At 37.7% G+C, this 18,391-nt stretch overlaps 1 protein-coding gene and 2 pseudogenes across 1 annotated transcript in view; 1 reads left to right on the top strand and 2 right to left on the bottom strand.

The window, feature by feature from the left end:
• Positions 1-18,391, top strand: part of LOC146457913 (fibroblast growth factor receptor 4-like) — a 201,383-nt gene that overhangs the window by 80,340 nt on the left and 102,652 nt on the right. Inside the window, exons 13-16 of the mRNA XM_085091407.1 lie at positions 432-794; positions 7,975-8,241; positions 8,924-9,048; positions 9,412-9,482. Of these exons, the coding sequence (XP_084947533.1) occupies positions 432-794; positions 7,975-8,241; positions 8,924-9,048; positions 9,412-9,482 (826 nt within the window). The remainder of the gene's footprint in view (positions 1-431; positions 795-7,974; positions 8,242-8,923; positions 9,049-9,411; positions 9,483-18,391) is intronic.
• LOC146457917 (uncharacterized) lies at positions 10,777-12,270 on the bottom strand (annotated as a pseudogene).
• On the bottom strand, positions 14,169-16,542 carry LOC146457916 (uncharacterized; annotated as a pseudogene).

The raw sequence follows: 18,391 nt of genomic DNA, 5'->3' as shown, positions 1-18,391 counted from the left end.
TAAACGGGCATTGAAATACGACCGAAACGGCGGAATAATCGGTCCCAGTCTTTCCCAGCGTGAATATATCGCGAGAAGACTACGATCCAAATGAATATTTCCTGGCGCTTGGCCTCTTCCCTCGGGTTATATCACATCATTCATCAAATATAACGGACATTTCTCGTTGGTGAACGTTCCTCATTGAATTTGTCGTTCAGGGGAAGTTTTTTCTCACTTTCAGTTCCTCAGCCGGACAAGATGGATGCATCCTTTGGCAGTATTGTGCGGTTGGTTGTAGCGATCGCTCTGATTTTCGTGTCACTTCAACGATCTGGTAAACAATCGAGAACTTTGTTGAGTTTCAATGGCGAAAAGCCTCTGTTACTGTAAGTTTATGTAGCTTTTTAGTGTACAGAAAACCTAGCTGATGTTATTATTCTCTATTTCAGAGGCAGTGACTTGGACTCAAGAGCCCGACAAACCAACCAAGATAGTAGAAGATGGAGTAAACAACAAAAATGTGAGACTCATATGGACGTACGTAGCTGACGCTGGCGAAACTATTATCGGGTTGCAGTTTTTTAGAGAGGACCCAGACGGACAAGACAGAGTTAAGGTTTCATCGAGACTGCTAAACACTGCGTTCGAAGCCAAGAATAATTTTGGTGGATACTGTCGAGGGGAGCTTCCCGCACAGCTACTGATATTCAACGTGGACAACGTTAAGGAATACAAATTCACTCTCGAAGTCACTTTCAGTAAGGGTAGTTCCTTTGATATTGCGGTGAGCTCCGTAGTTGTTCAAGTATTTGGTAAGTGAAGATTTAGCTTATTACGTATTTAAAAGAGCTTACTTCTTTAACATGTACTTGATTGCTTGCAATAATCTGTTTACTCGCACATAATCACCGTTAGGAGCTAAACCTAGCAATTTTCAGAGTATTTTATGCTTTACAGCTATAGTTAACCGCACTTTAAAACTAGCGAGAACTTACACCTTCTATTTGTAGTGGACTGTCCCTTAAGAGACTTTGTAAGTTGCCTATGTAGAATTGGGTGCCAACCTTGCGCCGTATGACAGCCCGGAAATACTTTAATGTGCAGCAAAGCGTGACTCTTGATGATTAAATTGGCCGACAAAAATAATAAAGCGTGGGTTAGAGTATATCGACACTGCTTCATCAAAAAAGGAAGTATTAACCAAAGCTAACAGGTTGATTAAGTTAATGTTTTGCTAACAAGTCAGCTCATATTTTTTTGTTCTGTTTTGAATTATTTTCCTTCGTTTCAAACTTCTAACGTCGAATTGATTCAGTTGTAGTTCTTTCAACCGTAACCTCATAAGGTAGTTGATTGTACATATCATGTATTATTTTTGATGTGACGTGATGTCACGCAATTTCTCACTAGCGAAGTTTTTTGGTTCAGCAACTTTAGCTTCTTCTGGTATTTTAATTTTGACACGACATTCAATGAAGTGTTGGAAAAGAAATAGTATAGTGCTGATATTTTGCATCATATCATATCATGTGGGCAATGAATGCGCCATTTTCCTGCAAACCTAACATCCCACAGAAGTGGCTATAAAACACAAACCACCAGATTTTGTGTGGAATGGAATTGAGTATTAGGCCCGGTTCATACGTCGAACTTTACATGAGCCGAACCTAATACCTATTAAGGTCGACCCAAATAATTAAGTTCGGCAGTTGATTCAGACGTCGAACCTAACTGAAGTCGAACTTAATTAAAGCTAAAGTGAGAAAGTAGATTTTCGTGGTCAGCGGCTGTTGTTTGTACTCAACAAGATTTAAAATGGCGGGAAAGATGAATTCTGACATGGAAGAGCTTGCTTGATAAAATAATAAAGACAGGCCAAACACGGCTCCTACTGGTCGAGATAGGAAGAATATGACCCTCAAAGCTAATTTGCTCTTACGCGTACATCTTTCAAAGATCTCCCTTTTCTGTACGAAAGTAAGGAAGGATCTTTGTAGATATCCCCTAGCAGAGGCTGATTTTCTATCAAGTGTCATTTACCAGGAGCCATAATCAGGGATGGAGACCGTAACGAGATGCCATTTTGACTTGTGGGCTTGTCCCCATGTGTTGTATCAAAAAATCTATTTTTAGAAAAAAATTGCGCCATACGCGCGTGCGCGCACGCGTGTAAACAGCCAGGATCGCGAGCGGAGAAATGGAAATTTTTTTCTACCCGTTCAAAATGGCGCCCAAATTTTAAAATTCTGCCAGGGAATATCTCCTCAGTACCCACATTTAAGGAATTAGACTCTCACAAAGAAAAGGTAGCAATTGAAAGAAGACGGGAAAAGTTGGAATAAGCGGCCTATTGATCACATGACTCTCACAGTAAAGTCAAAAAGGCGCCAAGACGGTGGCGCTGCGTGCGTTGCTACTGTTGAATGAATGAAAAAAGCTTACACTCTACGGACATGTACTCAGACACTTAAGGACTTTTTTATCTTTAGTGAATTTTTCTCAGCTGCTTTCCGTGTCACATATAAGGTAGTAGCCCCACGCATATTTGCGTGTATTCACGCGGGTTTATGACGTGAAGGGGGAGGGGGGGGGGGGGGAGCATTTTTTTCTAAAGCTAGATTTTTTTGGTACAACACAAGGGGACGCGTGGACCCCACGCTTACGGTCTCCATCCCTGATTATGGCTCCTGTATTTACTCATCTGAATTGTTTTAGGTTAGACACAGAAGGGCGATATTCCATAACAAACCTCAAAATGTTTTTGCGGGTTTTTAGTTTGTTTTGTAGTGCCGACATTCTTTCGCGGAGGTTGACTTCTGAAAGAGTTTTATCTATAAGGTTATCGAGGTAATCTCTGATAGGTAATCTCTGTTTGAATAGAGTGATGTTTTCTTCAAATGTTGTTTTTGAATATTTTGTTCTGAGAAGTCTTGACGCTGCGCCTTTGATATAGCCTGTATTGAAAGTTTCTGTCGGTTTGAAGTGCATGTGCACATCAAGAATAGGTTCTTTTTTTTTTTTTTAAATCTTTCGCATGTCAGACAAGTATATTCAGTTGTTTCGAAACAAGAAGAACAAGCACATTCCTCTTTTCCCGCCATCTTGTTCAGAATGAATTCCTTTGCGCATGCCAAATCGATGGAATGCACAGACCTCTGGGATAGATATAATTTATATAATTTATACGTAACGTATGCATTTGGTTCGGCACATGAAAAGTTCGACGTCTGAATCGAAGTCGAACTTTTGCCGTTCTATTCGACTGGCGCAGTCGAATAGAACGGCGAGTCGACCCAAATACAAATCTGTCGATCCTAACTGATTCATACGTCGATCTTTACATGCGCCGAACCAAATGATTAGGTTCGGCTCATGTAAAGTTCGACGTATGAACCGGGCCTAACGCTTTTCTCCAAAACACAAATCTTCAACTGAAGGGAATCATAAGGTTCGAAACCGCGGTCTTGCTTGGAACCTTACATTGCTTGCAGAAACCAATAGTGGAGGACAATTTCGATCATCTTTCGGGATTACACACCGACGCAAGTTTCTTGAACACAATCCAACTGGGCTAGCAATAACTATGATCGCGATAGCGACACGGAGGACAACAAAACAAGTTACCAACTTCCCAATGCTCAAAAAGAAAAACCAATAAAAGAAGAAAAATGGAGCGACGCCAAACGAAAAAGAAAAGCGCTGCTGAAGCGGACATCACATCCTCAACAGAGGCCAAAGTCAGAAAAATGGAGCAATTCAAAAGAACTTGCGACGACATTTGGACAAGAAGACCTATCCCGTGTCATGCTGATACAACTAGCGTGCGGGCAACTAGCCTGCCAACGATTTTCTATAAACAACTTCATTCTCCTCACATTAAACCTCTTCCTCCCGATTTTCTTCGGTAAATTTAATGAATTTCTCCTCCAAATTTTATCTCTTCTGTTCTTTTCTAGACCGAGAACCCGCAGATTGTAGTTTTGCACGAGTTCTGTTCATTCCTTACAGTATACTTCCACACAGAATCAATATTTTGTTTTACCTCGGGTTGCAACCTACTTCGGGACCGACGGTAAATATTTTTTTCTTTTTTTCTTCTTTTTCGCCTTTGAAAACCCCAATTGTTCAAAGGGCGGGTAATTTTATCCACTGGATAGGTCGCTATGCGGCAGATAAAATGTGTGCAAAAATTTCCCTTTAGCCCTATAATTTGTGCATGAAGTATTAGCGTCTGTATAATTTAAGTATGGGATTGTGTGAAAAACTTGCCAGAAGCTTTGGTTAGAGTACATTTTATTCGCTGGATACGGCAACTTATCCACTGGATAAAGTTATCCACTCTTTGAACGACCGGGGACAGAAGGCTCCAAACAATTTTCAAAATTTAAACTACTAAAAAAAACTTACAAAATGTATCAAAAGGTTAGGGACCATGACCCAAAATATTCAAGGAGCTTAATCTCACGGAGCCGGGAACGACTTAGAAATCTAATGCAGCGTAGAATTCGGTATAAATGCGAAATAAAAGCAAAACTTTCCTTTATAGGTATATGACCAAACCATGTAAAAAGTACAGCATATCGGATCTAAAAAGATCTAAGGTCCAAAACATAAAAGCAAACAATATGCAAGGAACCGCACAACGAAAATACTGCAGGTATACGCAGGATCTGTAAAAGATCTAATCAGCCAAAATATTAATGACTCAAATTTCTGCAAGGCTGGACTGCGTTGGAAACTTACATGTAACACGACAGCTACATGATGGGAAAGTTTTGCTTTTCTCATTTAACTTATTGCGACAGCGATATTTCAGTTCTTTTGTTCATTGTTCGTAGTCACCCGCTATGACGTGGACGGATGTCTGAATTTGGGCCCATCCGAAATCGGCTACCACGTGCATTTGGTAGACCACTCGACTCGCATTGGTGTTCTACTTTTTGCTGTGCTACACCGTGGTGACGAGAGCCAACCAGCTCGAAACAGCTGTCCACCGTTGCCGCATTCTGTTAATTCTCGGTTTGGTCTCTATCATGTCGCTGTCGTGTTAAGTTTTCTACGCAGTCCAGCCTTGCAGAAATTTGAGTTACTTATTAAGCTTTTATAGTGTGGAGAACGTTAACCGGACATTACGACTTTCTCTTGTTTTGTCATCTTTACAGTCGAACCAGGTCAAGCGTACCCCCCTAGACTCTATTAATGGATCGATTATTTGAAAATTGAACCGATTAGTCGTTTCAAAGAATGCATTCATTTATTCATTGTTAGCGCGGATTAAAATTCGTATGACATAGATCCGCGCTAAAAGTAAAAGCAATAGCCTGTAAAATTCAAACTACAGTACATAATTGAAACAGCTCGTTCGTTAAAACTGTTCCTGCGTGTTGTTGACACATTCATATAATTCGTTATGCAAATTTGGTCATGGCAAGAGCACAGAGTCAAGCGCTTGCAAATGAGTCGGGTTGAAAAATTCCAATTTATCTTTCATGTATAGCTAGCATTACCCACCTTGTAGCATGAAAAAGTTTGGTATGTATTATTATTTCACCAGACTGTCCATTATACCGCGACGAATAGCGCAACACATGTGCTGCCATTGTCGAAGGTCGACTGAAATGAACATCTTTCACTGTGAGTTCGCATACTTTTTGCCAAATTAATTTGCATATACCTCAAAAAGAGAACCGTTTATTATGATAAAACGCCTCCAGTCCTTTTTCATTTTTGTTTTTGAATAACTAACGGAAAAAACGCAAGTGTACAAACGTATAAAAATGTCCATTTAGTGATCATTAGTGAGTTTAAACTTACGCGACAGGACCACCGTGCCCGGTTTAAAATGGCGAATTTTTTTTCTGACAGTACGCGTTGACTGCTGTAAATCACGAGAAATCTGCTTTTTGGAAAATCCATTGCTCTGAATATATTAAGAGGGGTTTTTCCCGCGGGCTTTCTGGTTTTCTGGTTTCATGTATTGTTCGTATAATCCAATCAGAAATCTAATTTTGATTTGAATACTTGAAACGACTAACGGGTTCAATTTTCAAATAATAGATTCATTAATAGAATCTAGGGGGGTACGCTTGACCTGGTTCGACTGTAAGCTATTATCTGATTTTCGTGTTGATTAAATCTTGTTGATTGAGTTATTAATAGGGCGATGCACAGGGTTCATTGTTTATATAGAACATTCTAGAACATCACAGAAGGACTCAAAATAACTTGTAATCAAACCTTTTCCGGTACGCGTGAGTTTTATTGACAGATGAGTTGTTGTGCAATCTGGGTTTCAGTTGATCGAAAGAGAAATACAGATCGTGTTCAAATCATACTTGTGAGTCTTCAGTGTCACTGGGAATTAGGGACAGGGCAACTAGGAAAATTCCCCACAATAGCTTCTTCCTCGTTAAGTACAATTTATATTTCGATTCCTAATCCGACAAAAGACGATGCGAACAATTTTTTATACCTTTCAGGTCACATTTCATTCCCGAATGGCGTCCACGAATCCTTGTAGCATAGTTTGATGCGAGTATTGCGTTACAGTTACCACCAGTCACTTCAATCTGTATTCACGAGTTGGCTCACACCACAATAAATTGGTGTTCATAAAACAGGATTTGGTTATCGCCTATTTTCAGTTTTAAATTTCCATGGCGCCGCAATGTTGGATTTCATGATGTAACACGGTTCCTCAATTGTTTCACACAAAAGAACTTCTGCTCACTGATAATAGCTATGCAACCGTATGACGTCATAAAAACCAAAATGGCGGCGCGCGGGAAATTTAAAAGCGAAAATAGACAATAATCATATCTAATTTCAAGCCGCTTGAAAGTTATTTCTACATTTCAAACTAACATTTAGAATTTAGACATTTCCAACAATTTAATGTCAAAGTTTTTTTTCCAGAGCGCGTACAACAAAAGCACTGTTGTTCAATTTTCAGATTTACACTGTTAGGAAAACAAAACTTAATGCTTATAATAAATAACTAATTCTGCAAAATGTTATACACTGTATTATAAAATAGCCAGGGTCAAGCGAGCACTGTGATTGGTCAAACTAAGTTCTGTAAAACTCCACAACGCACGAAGCATACGTATGGTGCGTGCATTATAATTGTACATATGCACAGAGCACACGTCAGATTTTTTGTCTGTGAAAAATCTGAGAAATTCAGAGACATAATGCGCTGTCACTCCAGCGATTCGCAAAGACAGTCTCTTGTACTGATGTTTCCAGACTTTTAATTAACTTGAACTTGTCTCTCAACACCTTAAAACTTAAACTTGACTTGTAGTTAACTTCTTGAACTTCTTGAACTCGACGTGACGAAAAACTGAAACAGTTTGACGTTTTACTTGATTGCGCGCGCTGTCGCGTGCCCTGTCGTGATCGTGTCGTGATCGGCAAGAGCGCGCGCTATTAAATTATGCGTTATCTCGCGTAAGGAGAAACTTGATGTTGATTCATTAAAATTCGCACTTGTCTGAGGAGTTGCATTGTTTATATTTTATAAAAGAAATAAAAAACTTGTTCCTCGTGCATTGTTGAGTTATATAAGCACTTGGGAATTTTTACGAACACTCGAGAAGTGCAGAGAGGCACTCGCCTACGGCCCGTGCCTCTCTGCACTTCTCTCGTGTTCTTAAAAATTCCCGCGTGCTTATATAACTCAACAATGCACTCGGCGCGTTTTTTATTTCTTTAGTATAGCGCACTACTGTAATCTTGCTGGTCAGTAGTTATAAAATAACGTATCTTTTACAAGCATTCATTTATTTGTCGTTTCCCTTTTTAATTATTTATTTGTCTATTTTTTTTATGTAAAAGCTTGAAAAAAATAATTTTAAAATGACTAGTGAAAGTAAAAATACCTGGAGCTTTATTTCTTTCTGCTGAATAATCTCTTCTTATTGTTACATTTGTAATATTTACTGAATTATCTCCTTTTCTTGTTATGTTTGTAATATTTACTGTTTTTAGTTCCTCCAAGAATAACTGTGTCACCAGCAAGGACTTCCCAAGTTGACGCAGGACAGAGTTTGACGCTGACGTGCAATGCTTCCGGTGACCCCCTACCAAAGATTACCTGGACAAGAGAAGGTGCCACACAGGCTAATCAGTTAGTCAATGCCACTGGTCACAGGCTGTATCTTGTTAATGTACAGAAAAAGGATGTGGGATCATACAGATGTACTGCTAATAATGGATATGGAACTGCGTCAAGCCTTGCTCTTGTTAACGTAAGATGTAAGTATTTACATATAGTTTAAGTGTCATTTAAATGTTGTAAATTTGGAGGTATTATTTAAAAGTTGTGCACCACTTGTTTGTGACAGGTCCAAGTAACCAGTGTGACCCAAAAACAGTTGGCATTAAAATTTGGGATTGGAATTTAAAGATGCTTATAGGAACAAAGCATCTGTTGAGTATCAACAGTTAGAGTCAATTAAATCTCTCCAAAGGCAGGTATCATGTTCAGAGTAAATGCTTGGGCTAAAAATTAACTCCTGTACTTGGTCACTTGTTGAGCCAGTTGTTTCTCTAGTCTTGAACAAAAAGTACTGCATTCACTTGTCTAGAATTAACGTCCCACGGCACTTACATGTAACAGAGCTTTTACATGTATAGCGAAAGAACACAAAACCCACCCGTTGGCCACGCATAAGCACATGTGACTTCAAAATGGACCACAAACTACCTTGGGTGGTTTTCCTCTTCAGAACTAAAAATAATTTCATGGAAGTTGAGGAAAAGAAGAGCGACTGGGTGACCGCCAATTTTTAGGCTGCCCCTGAGTGAGTGCCAGTCGCCTGGCCCCTGCTTCTGATAATAAACTGTGTATGCACCTTCAGAGCAGTTAAATGTAGGCATATTGTGCGTGATTTGGAGTTTATTGTTTTAATAGTTGTGCGCCACTTGTTTGTGACAGGTCCAAGTAACCAGTGTGACCTATTCACAGTTGGCATTAGAATTTTGGGATTGGAATTTAAGGATGCTTATAGGAACAGAGCATCTGTTGAGTATCAACAGTTAGCGTCGAATGTGACTGCAGCAGTAAGTTTGAAACCATTACAGTTTACATGTATGTCTTGAGCAACAATTGAGACCATTGATTTTGTCTGTTTGAAAACATGTAAGTACAGTCAACTCTCGCCTTGCAGACACTTCGCTCTTACGGACACCCCGATACTGCACATTACTGTTATTTTTTTTGATTTTTTTTAAATTTTTTTTTTCACATTTATGTGCAAGTCTCAATTTAACCCTTGCCGCCAATACTACTAATGATACTAATGAGCATTATAAACCAGTAATCAAAGATTAGGGAGTATGTTGCTGATGACCACGTGTGAACCTTTTCACTTGTCACATGTTGTACATAGTGAATGTGTTACTGAAAATGAACTTGTGCATTAGATCACAAGCCCATACAGCAGGCCCGAGAATGCTGCAAAACAGCTTTACGAAGTGGCTATTGAAGAATTCAGGTATCTGCATTAGTGAAACAGTGTTGTTATGTGATCAGGTACTTTTGCCATAAAACTTGAAAAGTTGCGAAAGCCAAATAGAAAGGAATATTTTGCAATTTGCAATGTTTTTAAGTCTGGGTTTCAATATTAATCATCAACGTAGTTGTAACTAAGTGGCACTCGACCGGGGGACAAATTCATTAAATAGGGGACTTCTTTATTTGGCAATGGAAAACATAGCATTTCTACTTAGGTAAAAAGTTGATTATAAGCTCGAAATTTTTATCGCATGCTTCGCCCTCATCACCTAGATCACGCATAAAAGTTGAGAGAAACTAATCTAATTGTTTTGTTATAAACATTCTAATCGTTCAAAACTTAACGACAAGACAGGTTCACTATTTTGTTGACTAATGGTATAAATAGGTCACGCCACGCGCTACGCACTCTACTCACTATCTATTCTACATCAGAATAGATATTGAGCAGGGTAGCCAATAAAAGAACAGCATTCGTGATAGAACGCTAGTAGATTTAAACTAAATTTAATTATATTCTGCGTGTCTTATCATTTAACAAGACGCATATGTGCGTGAACTTGGGCTTCTCTTTTGGTATATCCATCTCTAAATGCCGGAAAGTCGACATTATTAAATCTCAGTTTTGTTTTGTCGATTGTTTTACAGCTCTAGCATAGTACAGGCAGGTATATTGTAAGCATTCTATATTCCTGTTCTAAATTTTACTCTCTGTCCTTTTTTTTTTTTTTACGCCCTGTCTGTTGTCTCTCGTTTAACACTGGCCAATTAAGTTATCAATTTTAGAAACTAATAGGTGGTTTTCATTTTCGCCATGCTGGTGGACAAAACAAACTTTACTGTTCCCATCTTGCAACATGGCCTTTATTACGTCACATGCAAACCATCAATAAAGGTTCTGACAGTAAAATCCGAACTTTCAACGTGTTTGTTTGCATTCATGTCCATCTACCGGGCCAACAGGATTTACTCAAAGATAGTTCAAGTAGTGCTGATTGAAATGAAATCAGAAAAGGGAATTCTGAATGATATCGTTGTTTCGTGGGAATTTCTTTTTGTCAGTATGAGTTTAAGGAGTACTTCAAGCTTTTTCAATGAAGAACAATGTTTATTTAACAAATAATTCCCGATACATTCTGAAGTTACAACTCAACCTGGTGAAACCTGGTAATTATTCAGCTAATATCTAAAACAACTCAACAAACACTGTAATTAGAACTGTAAATGTAACAACTTTGAACTGTTAAGATTATGAATGATGAATATGCCTTTAACAAATGGATCTCATCAGCAGCAACATTATCCATTAATAATTTTAAAATAAGTTATGTTAGCATACTTCGGTGATGTTTGATTACCGAAATATCAAATACTAGTGAAAGGTCTTTCTTGTAAGAGGTACACAACTGATACTGTAATAAAAAAACTTTGTGAGAATTTCTGAAGGTAGAATAGGAGTTCATGAGCTATCAATTTAGATTATATGTTATATCATTTATGTTGTGTCACATAACCTTACAGAAAGAGTTCTTTCTTGCCATGCATTATAACTGTAACTCTAAATAAGAACTATATACGACGGATTTTGAATTGTTTACAATTGTTTTCGTTTTCTCGAGGTTGAGTAGTCGTACTATAAAAGTTCTTACTTGTCTCTGTTGTCAATGTTTATTTCTTGTTATTTGTTTGATGATGCTGCTGATGTGTGTTCCGCGTGTGAAACAACGAGAGTTTCAAGATCGTATGTCACGGCAATGTTTTCAACAAACAAAAGTTCTTCTGCAATTGCGCTTTCGTCCATTGACGACACATCATGTTTCAAAATTGATGAAAGTATTTCATCGTGTACATGAAGCGACTGCTCCTTCTCCGTAGTTTGTACTGTTACTGTGAGGAAAACGCCCACTTTTCTGCCTTCATGATCCCGCATTTGTGGCACTTTGCAATTCTTGAGCACGTAGTTTGCGGGATCTTTTTCGTGCATTTAGGACATCTTAGAAACTTGTCACACTTTGTGATGGCGGTGAATTCTTTTATCACGACGGTCTCCTTCGCTGATTTCTTGGTTTGGGAGACTTCTATTTTTGCGAATTTTTCATCGTTAATTGCTTTAATTTCGGTCTTCAATGTTGTAGAAAGTTTCCTTCGTCCGGACCAGACGCGCACTAGCAAAGGACTCATTTGATACGAATGTCCTTCGATTACATCATTGATGTGTGTTTCCCACAGATCAATTGGTATCGTTCCAGTCTGATCGACGATCGTCGCAGTTGCCAAATTGAGCTGGTTTTTGCCAACTTTGGTCGGTTCTGTGATATTTGCAATCTTTCCACGAACGGTTACTTTATCCCACTCGTTCTTGCTGTTGAGGATTTCCAGTACGGACAACGGGTCTTCTTCTGCCGTTCTGATTTCCGAATACTCGGAAGGTTGAGGTACCGAGACGAATGTCATGTCGTTTACCACAACTTTCTCTCCGTCTTCAGTAAACGTGAAATCCGTAAGTTTGATCGGTGTCCGATTCGTTTGGCTTTGAGAAAACATCTGCCGTTTGTGTTTTGAGTAAATGAGACCTTCTTTCGTTTCGTTTGTTGAGGTTTGCAGCGTAAAACTTGCGTAGTCCATAGTGTTCTTCTTGTTCCTCTTCTCTGGAGAAAGGTGATGTACATAACCTATAATGCTACTGGTAGCTGGTCGTTTCAAGCTCTTGTTAGGCGTTCTTGAAGACATTTTGTTTGAATTTTTAAGATAAAACTAGTGAGCAGCACGTCTGCGAACTGTTACAGTTGTAAAACGATGTTTTTTTGACAATACAACATAAGTGACCTGTATATATACCTACATAAAAGACTAAAATAAAATTTACATTACGTAAAACTGCACCTATGTTAGCGGATTTACATGTAGGAAACAGGCGAAAAGGTGTGCAAGGTGTTGCATATTTTGTGCGTTATATAATTTTGGGGCCCACATTTTTTTGAGAATTTAAAATTTTAAAGATAAAACTAGTGAGCAGCACGTCTGCGAACTATTGAAGTTGTAAAACGATTCGTTTTCTCCTACGCGTTTTGTGTTACTAACGCACACTTCGTCAGGGAGTTTTACAATTATACAACATAAGTGACCTGTATATATACCTACACCAAAAAAATAAATAAATTTTACACTACGTAAAACCGCACCTACGCTAGCGGGTTTACATGTAGGAAAACAGGCGTATGAAGGTGTGCAAGGTGTGACATATTTTGTGCGTGACATATTTTTGGCTCAAATTTCTGCAATGCTGATCGGACTGTGTAGAAAGCGACATGATAGATACCAAACCGAGAATCAACAGAATGTGGCAACCGTGGACAGCTGTTTCGAGCTGGTTAGCTCTTGTTAGCAAGGTGTAGCATAGCCTGATCGTCGCAAAAAGTAGAACACCAACGCGAGTCGAGTGGTCTACCAAATGCACATGGTAGCTCATTTCGGATGGGCCCAAATTCAGACATCTGTCCACGTCATAGCGCGTGACTACGAACAATGTTGTTGCAATGTTGTTGCAATCAGTTAAATAAGTAAAGCAAAACTTTCCTCGTATACTTGCAGTATTTTCGTTGTGCGGTTCCTTGCTTATTGTTTGCATAATTTTGGTGCCTCCCTGAAGAAGCGGCGTTAGTCACACGAAAGGCGTTGGAGAAAATAAATCGTTTTACACAATTACAACTCGGAGTTTAGACAACGGCGAATTTTTCAACAAATACATCCTACAAATAAAAAAAAAATTGCAAATTTTTTTGCTTATATATACACCCATATATATATATATATATATATATATATATATATATATATATATATATATATATATATATATATATATATATATATATATACACCCATGTATATATATACGCCTCTTGGTTTTCACTTTTAAAAGGCTTACTGCAACCTAATGAAGAAATGTTTTCTTAAAAATGAAGACTTATAGGGTGAATTAGTAATTGTTCAGGTATATAATAAATTAAACATGGTTTCTTCTGATTTCATTTTTTTTATTGGATTGTTATTTTTACAGCATCATGATCTGAGTAATAGACAGGAATAACTTTGCTTTCCATATTGTTGCAAAGACTCTTTTTTGCAAATACTTGATCAAGTAGACTCTCAGATGAAATAAATGTAGCTTTGTCTATAATTTGAATGTATCCATGGGAGTTCATAAGGTGTTTGAGTGACATTATGCTAAATTCATTGAAATAATTGATGTTGAAGTCTCCTAAGATTATATCAATATTATTTGTCCTAAGAATGTTTTCCATGTACTCAGTATATTGGGTTGTGTTAGAATTGTTCTTCCTATATGTTAAAAGGAATGTTATCCTTTGGCTGTTATAATAGTTGTGTACATTAAACATTAAGCCATTGATTGCTGGAAAATATTGTTTGTGGGGTACATTAATATTTTCTTTAGTACAAATAGCTAAACTTAAATATTTATCGGTAGGGTGGTCTTGTCTGTGGAGTACATAAGGGTGTAGAGTTTCTCTGATTGTATTATCTGTGTGGTAGGATAATAGTTGAGTTTCTGTTAGTGCTACAATATCACACTTTGTGATACTTTTATCATGCTTGATGTCAATACTATGTTTTCTTAGGGAACGTATATTCAAGAGACATACTTGAAGGTTTTGAGCATCACTTATAGTGGAAGAACTAGATGGAGTATCAGCTTGATCTCGTAATCTGTCGTATTCTGCATGTACTTTTGGATTAGCTCTAATGTGTTTGTTTTCCAATTGTCCAATAACATGCAATCCTTGTAAAGATCTTGCTCTACTTAAGGCTACATAAATTTGTCCATAGTTGAAATGGTTTTACCTATGGAGGTCAAAGCACACTACAATTTCATTTACCGTCAATCCTTGCACTTTGTGTACAGTGCAGGCCCATGCTAGAGTGATAGGAAATTGCATTCTTTGTATTTCTGGAGAAGATGGTTTCCCGGGTCTGACCTTAATTCTAGTTAGTACTGGTTGTATTGGTACAGCAGCATTTTCTCTAGCATATTTATCTGCCCATTTTTTCTATGGCTGTGAAACCTGCTTGGGAGTCATCACATTTAATATATATAACAGATGGCTTGTTTGTGTCTTTATTTATTTAGAGCTATTTTTTTAATGACACCCATCGGTCCATTGATAAGTCTATCATTGATATCTATATTTGTGGTTATAGCATGACTCTGCAGTTTTCTTTCACCAGAATTTCTGAGTCCAGGCCACCTGTTTCTGATCTTCCTTTTGCCAACACTCTGTCAATATCTTGCTTTGCAACATTTTGTGGATACTGATCTGTGGCTTTCAGTTTGTGTAGAGGTGTTGTTAAATGTTCAAGGTGTTTATTGTTATGTTGATCTACAGGGGCATTTTCAGCAAAGATATGCAATGCATGTGCTGGATAATCAATATCTGTTGGATTCACCAACCTTGACTGTATACATTGAATATCACTCTCAGTTTGTGAGGCAGTTTTGAATCTATTTAATAGCTCTGTGAATGGTTGATCATCTTTTTGTCTCATGTTTTCAGTTAGCTCTATCATCTTAAAAACAAACCAAGGATGGCACAAATTGTGAACGTGGTTTTTAAACTCTTCAAATACAGGTTTCGTACGAATAGGTGGAAGCTGATACAAATCTCCTACAGCAATAATACTAAGTCCTGCAAAGAGCTGGTTGTTTGATGTAGCAAAAATTTCTTTTAGTCGTTGGTGAATGTGCAGTAGAGTAGTGTTTCCAACCATTGAGATTTCATCAATAATTGCTAGTTTCAAATCTGAAAGTGTGATTCTTATTTGTGTTCTTTTTTGGTCTGACATTGGTGGAAGATTGTCACCTGCTTCTTTAGGGATGGCTAATGCCCAGTGTATTGTAGTAGCATTGATGTTGATAGCCGCGACCCCTGTCGGGGACATAAGCAATACAGTTGGTTTCTCAGGATTACTTAGTCCATGTCTAAACGTTTTTGTAACAGTATGATATATTGAGTTAATTAGATGTGATTTGCCAGCACCTCCACCTCCAGTTAGGAACATATGGATTGGTTGTATTTCAATTTGTTTTAAGGTATTTAAGTTTTTAACTTTGTCTCTACACCAGTACAGTACTTTGTCATATGCATAGCGTTGCTGAGTGTTTAATGATCTTACACTTTGACGAAGGTCGTCATCAGAAATGTCTAATGGCTGAGTGTATGATGTTATTGCACCTCCAGGGGCTTGTTCATTTGATACAATCGGTGACCAAGATGTTCTGACAGTTGGTTGTTAAATGATTCAGTATCATTTGAGTCATGTTGTATTTGTGACTGTAAATCTTCATTTTCTTGATCATTCATAGCATCATATGAATGCAGTAGGCTGACGTCATTTCTCCTTAGCATATCGAGTGCTTCTGTGACAGCATCAGAATCTGGTTCAAATATGTTTCTATGATGTTGTACCATAGTTTGGACATCAGGTTCATAGAATTTTGACATGTAAGTTTGTTCTGTTCCAATGAGGTCATTTTCTTGTCTCCATGGATAGTAAAGCATGAGGAGGTGGTGGAAATATTGTTCAGGTTCTTTTGTCTTGTTTGGAGTGTGATATCTAATAACAACTTTTACTTTCCTGCATTTCATGACTTCTTTGCCATTCATCAGTATTATCATTTCTGGGAGGGAGGATGAGTCATCATTTGTATTTTGATATAGCTGTGTAACGATGTCATCAGTGAGAATCTCTGGTTGAGTATCTATTGTTTCAGATACATCAGTTTTATAGTCTTTGTAGTAGTAAGCTGCAAACTCAGCTAAACACATGTTATTGACCGATGGAGTATTGTTGGGTCTTATGCTATAACGTTCAATGATATTTGATTTATAGATGTCTGTACTATCATCCTCTAATTCATCAAGTTCTTGTTGACTCTTTGTTACTCTTAACCTTTTGTCTGGTAGGTCTGTGCTAATGAAAATTGTCTTTGGAAAGATCTTTCTCAACCAAAGTTCAGGCATACACCTAAAAACACACTCTTGTGAGCTTACTTCTCTAGTAGATAGAAATGCAGCACCAATTTTTCTCAATCCATCTTTAACACTTAGATTTGTTTCTCTTGCTTCTTTTGCAGCATTCATAATAGCTTGTGAACATAAAATATGAACATACATATGTTATACATTTATAATGGTTGAAAACAGGTTGTAAGTCTACATTGGCAGCAAATCCTTTCATACCAGCAATGAAGTAGTTGTTAGTGAAACAGCTGTCTAAAGGTCGTTTTAAGTGTAATTCGTAATCAGAATCAGGTGATACTGAGAGAGCCCATTCATAGTCCTGTTTACTAATCCCAACATCTTTGAATATGTCTTCTTTGCTTAAAGTAGGATTGTATTCTTGTATGCTTGGATTCAGGACTTCATCAATTTTCTGTTTTACAAGAGAAAGGATTTCTTTTCTTCTTTTCAATGCAGCTGCTTTTATCTCTTCATCCAAATCGTCAGGTAAAGGTTCAGCTACAACAGTGCTGTCTGTAAAGAACTGCCCAAAATTATATCTGCATGCAATATTCTTATATTTTCTACATGATTTGCTATGGCTATGTGTTTGGTATTTTTTTACTAATTCATGCAATTCACGGTCAGTATCTTTATCTGGTAAGTATGTTGGTCTACATAGTCTTTATAGTCTTCCTTTGTCTCATGTGTTAGTTTGGGGCAGTCAGATGTCCATATTAATGCATGAAGGTGAGGAGAACCTCTCATTTGAAATTCTATACGAAGAGCAAAAAATACTATCTTTCCAATTGGATGTGCATTAGTTAGTAAAATTTCAGTGAAGAATGTCTCCACCCTATATTGAAAGTGTTTTGCTACAATAACAGGATTGAGATTAAGAAGTCTACATCTTTCATCATATGATAAAGCTTCTACTTCCTCATCCGTAGTGTTTTTTCCATTTTTCTAGCAATAATTTGAAAAACTTCTGGCCATCTTAGGTCAGCACAGGATAATGTCATGAACCATGTTGGTATACCAAGTTGTTTTACCATAGCAACTACTTCATACATGAACTTTTGCCAGTATGGTGGAGAGCCAGGTATCTGCCTCAGAAATAAGTAAGCCTGGTCTTGAGAAATAAGATTTTGCAATATTTGATTGTTTGATCTGACTTGTGATGCAGTTATACTTTGGCCATGGACTTTCTTAAGAGCAATATTTATACTGTCAGATACTTTTTTCTGCTCTATAATAATCTGCGCAAAAAAAAGATATTCTGGGTTTTTTGCAAACCTTCCACTGTTAAAGACACTGGGTGTTTGTTTTCACCTGGTGCAATGTTGTAAATTTCTCTACCAGTGGAGTTGTTTTCTTCAGTAAGAATAGGATAATCTGGATTAGCATACCTCAGTGACCGACTATCACGTAAACGCGCAATCTGATTGGCTACACCGATGCCGTCTATCGATCGATAGACGGCACCTGGAGCTGTTGAAAATGGCATCCCCTTCACGTTTTCGTGAAGTTTGTGAAGAAGACGTACAAAACGTTTCGCAAAGTGCGATTCCAGAAAAAAAAGAAAGCTACAAAGTATGGAATAAAGATTTTTAAAGGTAAGTGCAGAACAATTTCCGAAATAAAATGCTTTATTTAAAACCAACAACAAATTTAAGTTCGTTAGTAAACAAAACAAAGTGGCAAAGAAAAGTAACAATTGCGGTTCTTGTTTTGTTTTAGACTGGTTTTCAACCCAAAAAGAAATTACAACACCCATTGAACAACAAACCAAAGCCGAATTAAAGAGGTGTTTGCAGAGGTTTTACTGCAGTATGTGTTAGTGAGACAAACAAATGGTGAACCGTTTAAA

This window comes from Pavona decussata, unplaced genomic scaffold, assembly GCF_977016875.1.
Source record: "Pavona decussata unplaced genomic scaffold, jaPavDecu1.1 SCAFFOLD_236, whole genome shotgun sequence".
NCBI classification, from domain to species: Eukaryota; Metazoa; Cnidaria; class Anthozoa; order Scleractinia; family Agariciidae; genus Pavona; species Pavona decussata.
The sequence above is the reverse complement of the archived record's forward strand: the minus strand, read 5'-3'. Positions and strand labels throughout refer to the sequence as shown.